We start from the raw sequence: 12,746 nt of genomic DNA, 5'->3' as shown, positions 1-12,746 counted from the left end.
ACCCACACATGGGTATACGTTTCCTTATTTCGGCTGTATTTTGCTCTTCTCCTTATCCTCAGCCACGACCACCACTATACCACCAGGGTGACCGTGGTCCGTGTTGCCAGCATTGCAAGTTGCTCCGTCCTAATTTTTGGCAGCTTTTGCTTGGAAGGCATAGGCAAATACTATGGGAGACCCACTCCCCAATAATGGGAATAATGTTTTCAATATGCTGTACTGCATGGCTCTTGTAAGGGGCATGAAAACCGCCTTGTTAAGCTACTCTGAACTCCACGTCTCTTCCAAGGGGCATTAAAACCGTCTTGTTAAGCTACTGCGTCCTACACTACTTTTCCAAGGGGCATTAAAACCGTCTTGTTAAGCTACTGCGACCTCAACCACTTTTCCAAGGGGCATTAAAACCATCTTCTTAAGGTACTGCGACCTCCGCCACTTTTCCAAGGGGCATTAAAACAGGTCTTGTTAAGCTACTGCGACCTCCACCACTTTTCCAAGGGGCATTGATATTGTCTTTTTATTCCACTGCGACCTCCACCATTCTTCCAAGGGGCATTAAAACCATCTTGTTAAGCTACTGTGACCTCCACGTCTCTTCCAAGGGGAATTAAAACCTTCTTGTTAAGTTACTGCGACCTCCACCATTCTTCCAAGGGGCATTAAAACCGTCTTGTTAAGCTACTGCGACCTCCACTACTTTTCCATGGGGCATTAAAACCGTCTTGTTAAACTACTGTGACCTCCACCACTTTTCCAAGGGGCATTGATTTTGTCTTTTTATTCCACTGCGACCTCCACCATTCTTCCAAGGGGCATTAAAATCGTCTTAATAAGCTACTGCGACCTCCACGTCTCTTCCAAGGGGCATTAAAACTGTCTTGTTAAGCTACTGCGACCTCCACGTATCTTCCAAGGGGCATTAAAACCGTCTTGTAAAGCTACTGCGACCTCCACCACTTTTCCAAGGGGCATTAAAACCGTCTTCTTAAGCTACTGCGACCTCCAGACCTCCACCACTTTTCCAAGAGGCATTGATATTGTCTTTTTATTCCACTGCGACCTCCACAATTCTTCCAAGGGGCATTAAAACTGTCTTGTTAAGCTAATGCGACCTCCACATCTCTTCCAAGGGGCATTAAAACCATCTTGATAATCTACTGCGACCTCCACAACTTTTCCAAGGGGCATTAAAACCATCTTGTTAAGCTACTGCAACCTCCACCACTTTTCCAAGGGGCATTAAAACCGTCTTGTTAAGCTACTGCGACCTCCACGTCTCTTCCAAGGGGCATTAAAACCGTCTTGTTAAGCTACTGCGACCTCCACCACTTTTCCAAGGGGCATTAAAACCGTCTAGTTAAGCTACTGCGACCTCCACCACTTTTCCAAGGGGCATTAAAACCATCTTGTTAAGCTACTGCGACCTCCACGTCTCTTCAAGGGGCATTAAACCCATCTTGTTAAGCTACTGCAACCTCCACCATTCTTCCAAGGGGCATTAAAACCATCTTGTTAAGCTACTGCGACCTCCACCACTTTTCCAAGGGGTATTGATATTATCTTTTTATTCCACTGTGACCGCCACCATTTTTCCAAGGGGCATTAAAACCGTCTTGTTAAGCTACTGCGACCTCCACGTCTCTTCTAAGGGGCATTAAAACTGTCTTGTTAAACCACTCTGAACTCCACAGCTCTTCCAAGGGGCATTGAAATGTTGTTTTTAATTAACTCTAACCTCCACGACTCTTCCAACGGGCATTGCATTTCCTCCTAATTTTAGTCAGCTTTTGCTTTTCAATGTATAGGCGAACACTAAGGGAGACCCACTCCCCAATAATGGGTAGAAGGTTTTTAGTATGCTGCAATCCACGTCTGTTTCAAGGGGCATTGCAGTTCCTCATAATTTTTGGAAAGCCTTCCATTCACTGCTTAGGCCAACAGTGCACAGGAGACCCAGTTGCTATAAATGGAAAAAAGGGTTTAGTTAAGGCCCTCTGACCTCCATGTCACTTCCAAGAGGCATTGGAGTGCCTCGAAATTTTTGGTAGGCATTGCACTCACTGTATGCCCTATAACTGTGTAGCCGAACCGCTCCTTTTGGTACAGAAACATATCCTACAAGACATGTGTGGTTGACTGGCCTGATATTGATGTGAATGATCCATGTTCCTCCAGCTCTTTCTCCTTTTCCACCACCTCATCCATCATTCATCACCTGAAGCTTTGTTTTAACGGGAGTCATAGAACTGGGATAGTAGCAGGAAAACATCCAGCAATCCTCGGAGGAGGTAGGATATGCGCCAAAACGCTGACCACCTCAGGCATAGCCGCTACTACATACATGCGCTTGCATTCCAAGAAAACAAAGCAGATGCTAACTTCTATCATCATCATCATGCTCCTCACCTTGGCACTCTCAACTCCCCTATTGGAGAAGCCAGGGCCCACCGGAGGAGTTTGGTTCTCTGGTGGGCTCATCCAATGCTGTCCTAAAGCAGGCCAGGCTAAGAAAAGTGTGGGGGAAGTTGACAGGAGAAATAGGGGCGGCTGGGGACCGAGTGTGGACACCCGGCCGCCGGGCGGCTGGGGACTGAGTATGGATACCAGGCCGCCGACGCAGCCATGACATGGTGGCCGGTGTCTGCCTCCACATGCCTAAAAGGCCCAATTTGAAGTGCAAGCAAGCTAGCAGTATGGTATTGCAGCCTGGGGATGGGTGGGTGGCAGGTTGCACACTTACGCTTGCATTCCAAGAAAACAAAGCAGATGCTAACTTCTATCATCATCATCATGCTCCTCACCTTGGCACTCTCAACTCTCCTGATGGAGAAGCCAGGGCCCACCGGAGGAGTCTGGTTCTCTGGTGGGCTCGTCCAATGCTGCCCTAAAGCAGGCCAGGCTAAGAAAAGTGTGGGGGAAGTTGACAGAAGAAATTGGGGCGGCTGGGGACCGTTTATGGACACCCGGCCGCCCCCAGGAGGCTGGGGACCGTGAGTGGACACCCGGCCGCGGGGCGGCTGGGGACCGAGTATGGACACCTGGCCGCCCCCCAGGAGGCTGGGGACCGAGCGTGGACACCCAGCCACCGGGCGGCTGGGGACTGAGTATGGATACCTCGCTGCCGAAGCAGCCATGAGGTAGTGGCCAGCTTCGGCCTCCTCCAAACTAAAAGACCCCATTTCAAGTGCAAGCTAGCAGTATGGTATTGCAGCCTGGGGGTGGGTGGGTGGCAGGCTGCATACTTGCGCTTGCATTGCAAGGAATGGGGGAGGTACAATTGAACACTGCCCTGGGACAAGGACTTGTACGGGGATAGTTGCAAGTCTGCATCTTCTGATGCTTCAAGGATCACTTCTGATGGGCACACTTTTAGGCAGTGACCTGGGTGTCAGAGATGCTTCCAGGGGTCTTCCCCATGCTGTTCCCATGTCTTTTCAGCACTGTATGCATGTGTCGCACAGCACATGGCCAGATAAGAATGTAAAATGTTAAAATGACATTTCCCGGTGAATGCATTTGTCACGGTTGAAAGGAATGCAAAAGTGCAAAAACGCATAAAAAATGCTACGTGTGAACATAGCCCAAGGTGTGGAGGAGTATTTCTGTTATTGGTTATTTATTTTACCTTATACACAAGTCTTTACCCTGGAAAGGAAGTTCCTTAACATATTTCACAGGAAAACTGTTTCAGTTTCGTTTTTGAACGTTTTCTTATGACCCCGTAAAAGTGGCTTAATACCTCTGACCATGTCGTTGACAGCAGTGACCTGGGGGTCAGAAATGCTTCCTGGGGCGATCCCCATGCTGTGCCCATGTCATTTGAACACTGTCACTATCGTTTTGGGCACTTTTTAGGCTTTCTACAGACTGCTGGGGGTGCCGCCGCAAAAATGCTCGGGTCTCCCATAGACTAACATTGGGCTCGTTGCTCGGGTCGAGCACCCGAGTATCACGGTGAGCTCGGCCCGAGCTTCGAGCACCCGAGCATTTTAGTGCTCGCTCAACACTAATCAAAATCAAACATCATTTGAATTTGGCTTGCTTGCAGTCTGTGCATAAGTCCCAATGAGTTATAGACAAGTTTGCACTGAAAATCATATAACCAAATAGAACTCCTAGGTTTTAACAACTGAGTTTATAGCTCAGTGGTTAGTGCACTAGGACTAGGACAAACCTAGGAGGGAGTGGGTTGTGTTTTTAGGCTTTACTTTATTCTGGGAGAGTTTACTTCTCCTGTACTGTAGTATTCCACACTGCCTGGTATAATAACATCCAAAAAGATAAATCATCTGAGTAAGCTGGTCCTAGACACTGGGCATGCAGGAATGACTTGAATTGTACTATAAATAAGTTAGCTATAGGTGAGAATTGGCTAGAACAAAAGCTTCACAATAATAATGGACATTGCAAGAAAAAAATATTTTTATGGTCAATAAAGCACAAAAGGGATAAGGGAACACAAAGTGTGATCTTGTGATCAACATCATTGAAATTAATTCTTGAGTTTGCATAATTCTGTAAGATTAGCATGTGCTTTTGTAGCACCCTGAGGATTCGGCTGCTACAGGGGTATTGCACCTCAACCCAGAGGTGTGATATTCCACTCCCGGGTAAGGATGGAGTGTGGATCTGAGCTCGGTAGGCTGCATGCACTACACACATCCCATTTCCGAGGAACAGGCCGACGGTACTCCCACTTAGAAATGTGCAGGTACGACCGAGTCTGTTCCTGGCTGGAGTGGGAGGGGGGTGGTACATCCCAAGTAGTGTAGGGGCAGATAGGGGGAGCAGCCTGGGTAAAGATAGGAGCTCATTGGGTGCTGGTCACCTGAGCTCACACATAGAGGGTGTATATAAGGTGGGCACCATCAGAGATCAGGGTCAGTCAGTCAGCCTTTGCAGAGGAGTCACAGGAAGAGGATCAGAGCAGATCCAAAGAGAGAGAGAGGAGAAAGAAGGAGAGACCCAGAGGGGGAAGCAGAAGAGAGGACTCTAAGACCCCAAATCCAATCCACGGGTGAAGAGTCGGCATCAGGGTACCGGAACCCAAGCTGGTGGGGGCAAAAACACACCCCAGCCAGAGACCGGAGGCCGTGGGCAGCGTCTGCCACGGCCACCCACCACATCCACCACGAAGGCATACCACGTGGAGGGTCAGGGAACCCAAGGCCAAGGGTCACCCAACAGAAGGCCCGAGGGAGCTGGACCTGGGTGGATCAATAGTGGGGACGGCCAGAGAAAGGACAGAAGGAGAGCTCAGGGTCACGCTCCGGACTCGCTTGGGGGTTGGCTGGATCCAGGACCTGGTGGACGCAGCACGGCTCGGGAGGTCACTTGAAGCTGGAGTGACCGGAACATCAGCAGTGAGTAAATACCCTAAACTGCACAACCCGACTCTGTCTTCATTTAACACCTATGCTGCACCACCACAACCCCCATCCTCTGCACCTGACCCCCTGAGGCTATACCCCACCCGTTGGGGGTTATACCATCAAACGCTGCACCTACACCATCAGCCTCAGCGGACCCTGCTGCAGCGGCGGCCATAGTGACCGCATTACAACGGGTGGCGTAGTCGACAATAAAGAACTTATAACATCTGTAGGACTGCCACATACAACTGAGTTTGACACCCTGGGCACGGACCGGGTCACAGCCACTCGGAAGACTACAACCCCCATCTGATCCGGCTCCGGATATTCCCACTAACGAATATGGCCCAGGGGGCGCGTCACTTTATCCTTCTAGATTTTTTTCCCCTTTAAAACGGGCATTTCTACCTTCTATAGTAAGGTTGTAAATATCCTATAATAAAAAGTTATTATGCAACACTCATAGCTCGGAAGCATTACAATTTAGGAATATTGCCTTCCATTTTACCCACAACTTTCATAAAAGTAAAGTAATTTAAACATCTGAATGTTTCTTCAAAGAAACTGCAGAATATTGACTCCAAAAAGTCAATCTCAATCATAGACAATTCGCAATGTCAGTGACTGTTTCATCAATAGTGTAGATTAGTACAATGCACAGAATGAAGAGTTTACACAAAAGACATAATCACTGAACATCGGGAATTCACACTGCCACATACTGAAAGAAAAAGGAGAAACAAATAATAAAAAAAATTGTACATGTACAATAGGAGATTTTGTAGCATGTATACAGTATGCACAAAGGGGAAACACAATAGAAAGAAACTTGGTGCTAAAACAAAGCTTATGAACGCCCATCTTTGTTTGTCATATTTTTAGAAATACTGCTCAAGCTATTTGACAGTAAGTAAACAGGAACATTGAATGCACTATAATTTCATAATAACCAATAAGTGATAAAAAAAGAAAATAATAGAAATAAGAATTAAAAGAAAACTTAGCTGAAGACAAATGCTAGGCACACATATTCATCAAGACTGACGTTTTCATGTCTTGACTGGGTGGGGTGGAGTGTGAGTAACGCGATTCATTCACACCTCTTAATGAATCAGGCAAAGTGCAAAATGGCATGGACCTCCATGTACGCCTCGCCACAAACCTTACTCCAGCCAGGGATTGGAGTAAGATTTGTAGTGTCACACTCCCAGGTCCACCCATATTGTTGGAGCTCGATGAAGATGGAGTGAAAATGCCAAAAGTCAAAATATTTTTTGCACAAGAATTCTAGTGTAAGGCTGTGTGCCCACTATGCGTTTTTTAAGCGTTTCCGCAGCGGCAATTCGGCTGCAGAAACGCTTAAAAAACGCTTGGTAGAAGGTCTGCCATGTTCCCCAATGATAATCCGCATGTGCTGTGCACATGCTGCTGAAATTTCCGCTGCGGATTATCATTGCGGGAAAATCCGCAGCACTACCAATTCTTTTGCGGAAGTGCTGCGTTTTCGCCGCCATTGACTTGCATTGGAATGCATGGATTCCACATCGCTGGATCTGTACATGCGGATAACATGCGTTTCAATGTGCGGATGATACCCACGTTTGGAGAAGAGGAGACTCTCCTCCGGACCCGGGTACCATAGTACCTGTAAAAAAAAAAGAATAAAATAAAAAATATACATTATACTTACCTTCTGATGGCCCCCGGTCTCCTTGTCCTGGCTTGCCGGCAGCTCGCGGTGGACTTAAGGACCTGCGGTGACGTCATTTAGTCATGTGACGGGTCACGCGACCGCTGATGTTGGCGGTTGTGTGACCCGTCACATGACTAAATGACGTCACCGCAGGTCCTTTTAGTCTACCGCGAGCTGCCGGCAAGCCAGGACAAGGACAAAGGGGGCCATCAGAAGGTAAGTATAATATTATTTTTTTATTTTTTACCATTCTTTCGGTCACACTATATAAATCCATGCAGTTTACATGGATTTATATAGTGTGACCAAGTTGTCAAGCACTTTACCAAGTGATGTTAAAATCGCTTGGAAAGCGCTTAACAACCCGCATGCGGAAATGCATGTGAAAAACGCGTCAAAACGCATGTAGAATCCGCATGTACAATCCGCATGTACAATCCGCATGCGTTTTTTCTGCCAGGGAGATGCAGAAATGCTCAGGAAAAATCCGTAGCATTTTTGCATCGTGGGCACAAAGCCTAAAGGTTTTGATGAATCGGGGCCACAAATTCTTATCTTTTTCCTGGTATAAAGCACTCTGCTGCACTGCAGAGTACAAAACCAGACAGATCCGTATCATATGAAAAAGAGTTTAGAACTTGATTATTGGCCACATGCATGTACAAATATGGGCCATTAAAAGGGTTATCCAAAAAAAGAAAAGAAACATGCCACGTGAAATAAACTAAAATACCTTTAATTAGCAAATCACACTTGTTTTGTGTAATCTCTATAGCACATTAAAATGGCCTCTGACATATTACACTGACAGAAACCTGCCCTAAAGTGGTAATGGGACAGGTGCCTGTGAGCTTGTGCAGTAAGAAGATCTGCTGCCGTGACCTTGAGATTACCTATATAACATACTCTAAAGCTATCCCCAAGTCAAAGGAGCCACTCTGCATTCAAAAATACAGTAGTGTGAGCAGCCTCATATTACCTCAGCACCACTGGTATCTTCAGTATTAGATGAGATAGCTAGGGTGGACAGCAGTGTCAGCAGCCTCTTCTTACCTTAGCATCCCTGGTATCTTCAGTATTAGGTCAGATAGTTGGTGGACAGCAGTGAGAGCAGCTTCTTCTTACCTCAGCATTCCTGGAATCTCCAATATTAGATCAGATAGTTGGTGGACAGCAGTGTGAGAAGCCTCTTCTTACCTCAGCATCCCTGGTATCTCCAGCATTAGATCAGATAGACATGGTAAACAGTAGTGTGAGCAGCTTCTTTTTACCTCAGCTCCCCTGGTATCTCCAGTATTAGGTCAGATAGTGGGTGAACAGCAGTGTGAGCAGCTTCTTCTTACTTCAGCATCCTTGGTATCTCCAGTATTAGATCAGATAGACAGCAGTGTGAGCAGCTTCTTCTTACCTCAGCATCCCTGGAATCTCCAGTATTAGATCAGATAGTTGGTGGACAGCAGTGTGAGCAGCTTATTCTTACCTCAGCATCTCTGGGATCTCCAGTATTAGATCAGATAGTTGATGGACAGCAGTGTGAGCAGCCTCATCTTACCCCAGCACTCCTGGTATCTCCAGTATATTATCAGATAGGGTGGACAGCAGTGTGAGCAGCCTCTTCTTACCCCAGCACTCCTAGTATCTCCAGTATATTATCAGATAGGGTGGACAGCAGTGTGAGCAGCCTCTTCTTACCTCAGCATCCCTGGTATCTCCAGTATTAGATCAGATAGTGGGTGGACAGCAGTGTGAGCAGCCTTTTTTAGTGGGTGTACATCTTCTTACAAATGAAAAGAAGGGACAGGACTTCCTATGCACATACTCACAGGCTCCTACCCTATTAACATTCTAGGACAGGCTTCACACAGTGTAACAAGACAGTGACCATTTTAATGTATTATAGTGATTACCTCAATAGATAAAACATGTGTCCATTGCTGAATAATATTAATTTGGAATTTAATTACAATGACATTTCTTTTATTTATCTATGCTTTTTCTACATCCTGGAGTGCTCCTTTAAATACTTTTCATTTTCTATTTTGTTGGCAAAACATTCCAGCAAGTTAAAGCAATTGGATATGGTGGGAATATTGAAACACATTATTACATTATTACAATCCTTTGGCAAAAATGTTGCAATTATCACATTATGATCTCATTCAGATGTCAGTGAAAACAACAAATGGATTTTCATCAGAGTTTTGGATAATATTTTCACTGGTGTTTGGTCATTGTGTGAGTTTAAGGCTAGGTACAGATGACCGTATTTTGTCTCATCTGAGAGAATCGCGCCAATTATGGTAATCACACTCCAACTGAACTCTGATCACAGTTTGACCAATGTGTAATCCGATTTTTTCAGAACGGAGAAGATTTTTTTCCACCACTTCTCATGTCAGTCCGTGAAGATGTTAGATGTCATCTGAGTGCAGACCGATTTTTTCCACAGACTTATTGTCTTGCATGACTTAGGGTGATTCGCATATCGAATGCAAATTGAGAATGCAGTCCGAGGAAAGAAATCGAACATGTGCTTGGCCCTATAAAATAGCATGAGTCTGAGTGCAATCCGATTTTTTGTTGGTATCGTACTCGGACGATATGTTTTCATGAGCCCTTAGGGTATATGCACATGATCCTTTTTTGGCACCGCTTTGTACATAGCATACTTACTGCGCTGCACACAGGTGAAGCCGCATGTGTTCATTGAACACATGCGGCTTCACCGCATCCTATCCTTTGCACTATAGAATTTCTCTTGCGGAGATAGTCTCCGCAAGAGAAATTGACATGCTGCGGTCTGTGAAGACGTGCCGCATGTCCGTCTCCGTGAGTGAGCTGCAGGAGAACGGGAACGCATAGTGGGTATAGGATTTGTAAAAATCCCATCCACTATGCTGTAACATCTGGCCGCTGCGGATTGCACGCAGCGTTTACTTACCGTGTGCACGTACCCTTACCGTACCCTTACCCTCAGAGTTTCATAATTTTTTTAGTATGCAAAAAAAACAAACTTACGGAGGTTTCTCAAGCTTTTCCTACCAGTCAGTGAAAACTGACAACACACAGATGGCATCCACGAAGGTGCATTCTCACCCCCCTTTCCTGTCCGCAGTGGCCGAACGCTGCACACAGGATCACCCAGTAACAGCAGATACTGAGAGGAGAGAGGGATAAAAGCGCACTCTGACAGTGTGTGTCCGCACTCACTAGGCTGCTGTAGTGTCAGTGTGTGGTGTCCCCATACCTATCTGCTGCCAGTATCAGATGGCTGCTACTATGTGATCCTGTGTGCAGCGAGTGGCCGCTGCAGACAGGAGAGGAATGAGAATGCACCTGCACACACTGCTAATGTGTACGCACTCAGTTCTTGCAGTGTTAGTGCGTGGAGAGCTGAGGATTCAATTCACGCAGTCTCCAATGTGAGCGCTGTCAATCAATTAATAGGGAGGTGGAACGATGCACCGAGCCTCCTCATTAACATATCATGTAAAGCAGATTTTGCATGAAACAAAATAAGTAAAAAAGAAGAAGTAAAATCTACACTACAAGCATGATTTTTATAGAGACTAAGTCCCCTATAAACGTTTATAAGTGCTTTAATTTGACTTTTGGTGGTAACAGACTCCCTTTAATGTAGAATGTTGTTTTTCATTAGTAAAGACCATGCATCAAGGAATGCGGGCCATCATAAAAGCCAGAGGAGAAGTAACCCAGTGCTAATCGGAATTTTATTTCTTATTTTCTTCCTCTACTCAATCTGGAAAAAGATATATCGTTTTCAGTATTATTCATGAAGCAGGAATGTTGAAGTTCTTAAACACACATTGTGTCAGTCAAGTCATATAATAATGTATAATAATCATTAGTTCTGTGAAGAATACTTTCACATACAAACTTAAAGAGATCTACTTACATCAAGAGCCACTGATTGCTTTGCCCATGACTTCTTTACTTGATCATACATTATTGTGTTGTTAATTCCAAGTCCACAGAAGATAACAAAAGCCTAAACCAACACAAGAGGTAACGAAAAAGTGAATAATATTTAGGTTATAGGACACTTTAGAACTCACAGCCTGAAAATATTAGGGGAGATTTACTATTGCAGCACAAACAATTTAGACATATTTATTATTTGAACCACAAAAAAAACAGATGTTGGCTTCTTCCTAGATACTTTGTAAAGGTGTCAAGAAAAGAAACCACGGCTTAGACGAGGTATAAAATGTGCTTCTCGGTGCTCCTCGCTATACATTGGAGTAAGATTTGTAGAGTAAGGTACACCATATGTCGTCACAAATTACAGGAGCGGTCATCGCCATGCTCTCTCCTGTCCCCATCCCACCCCAGCTTTGCCTATTTTGGCAGAACTGGGCAATACTGGCGTAAAAATGCAAAATTTTGAACATTTTTTTTACAACCTTGCAATTTTTTTTAACTTTTAAAGTGTTTTATGCTATATTTCTGGTGTAAACACTTTGATTAATCGGGGACTAAGTCTTACATGCGCCAAAGATGTAACAATCTATCAAACTATGCATGCCACTGTTCACGTGCCTTCCTGTTTGCTGCATCGATGCCTGGGGTCTATGTGCCCACCCCGACCAGAGGCTCAGAGAATTCACCTTAGTAAGTGAGCCTTAGACTTAGCCAGCAAAAGACCCATTATCTTTGTACAATATAACTATTTATAAAGATAACATTTTTATTCCAAAATCCAATTTTTCCATTAGCTTTCCAGTAATACAGCATGTCCTTATTCTTAAAGGGAGTCTAGCAGCACAGAATGACAATTCAAACTATGCATAAGCGCTTAGTGCAGCCAAACAGTTCAGTGTACCTTCCCACCTTAATTCTTTGCCCTTCTCTGGTAGCTGTAAAGTCAGAACTATTGTCAAACAAAGTGAGTTTACCAGAAAAAGGACATAGCACAAAATACATAATTTACAGATAATTTATGTGCAAATAAATATTATGAGAGGTGTGCAAATAGCACCACTCAAATCACATAGTATGCCAAAAGGTCAAAAAGAAGGACCTATGTAAAGACAAAACATAAGTATCCGGAGGAGCGCCAAAAAAGGTGGATTATTCCAATTTTTGGTTCATCCATTGCTGAGTAATCAAGTATAAAAGAGCTAATATATATGAATGTATATGAAATAATTCCCATATCTTAAAGGAACAAAAAATGCCAGTACAATGTGGGCTACAGCAAGGAAGAACCACATATAATAAAGTGCAAGTGCATTGTTAGGGATAGTTGCTCTAAACTCACAGTGCTTAATTAGAGAGGTAGCTTACCCACAGAGTGAAGAGAGAGATTACCTACCACTGATAGCCCCGACGCGCGTTTTGTTGTTGCTTTAACGGGGGGTATGAAATAGTGAAATAGTGTGGAGACAAATGCAAAAAAAGTGCCAAGAGTGCACAGAGAAACAGGGCATGGTTTGAACAGTCATTTTATGCAGACAGAATCACTTTAAAAGGTTTGTATAGTTTGACACTTGGATGGACCCATGAGAGGATATTCTGGTGGCTCAAGTCTCAGAAATGACAATGAGGGCAATCTCAGCTATCAATTAACCTGACATGTTTGAATTGATCAAACTAAACACCACTTTACGGGGTGCACAAGTAGGGTGTGTGCTCGTGCACGGGTGCAAAGTTTACTG

At 44.7% G+C, this 12,746-nt stretch overlaps 1 protein-coding gene across 1 annotated transcript in view; it reads right to left on the bottom strand.

Annotated features, from left to right (window-relative positions):
• Positions 1–12,746, bottom strand: part of PDE11A (phosphodiesterase 11A) — a 921,640-nt gene that overhangs the window by 368,918 nt on the left and 539,976 nt on the right. The window contains exon 9 of the mRNA XM_073646878.1: positions 10,985–11,077. Coding sequence (XP_073502979.1) covers positions 10,985–11,077 — 93 coding nt within the window. The remainder of the gene's footprint in view (positions 1–10,984; positions 11,078–12,746) is intronic.

Source organism: Phyllobates terribilis, unplaced genomic scaffold (assembly GCF_046119375.1).
Source record: "Phyllobates terribilis strain yellow unplaced genomic scaffold, ASM4611937v1 Scaffold_9__5_contigs__length_417890890, whole genome shotgun sequence".
Taxonomy (NCBI): Eukaryota; Metazoa; Chordata; class Amphibia; order Anura; family Dendrobatidae; genus Phyllobates; species Phyllobates terribilis.
This window is presented reverse-complemented; position numbering and strand designations above follow the sequence as displayed.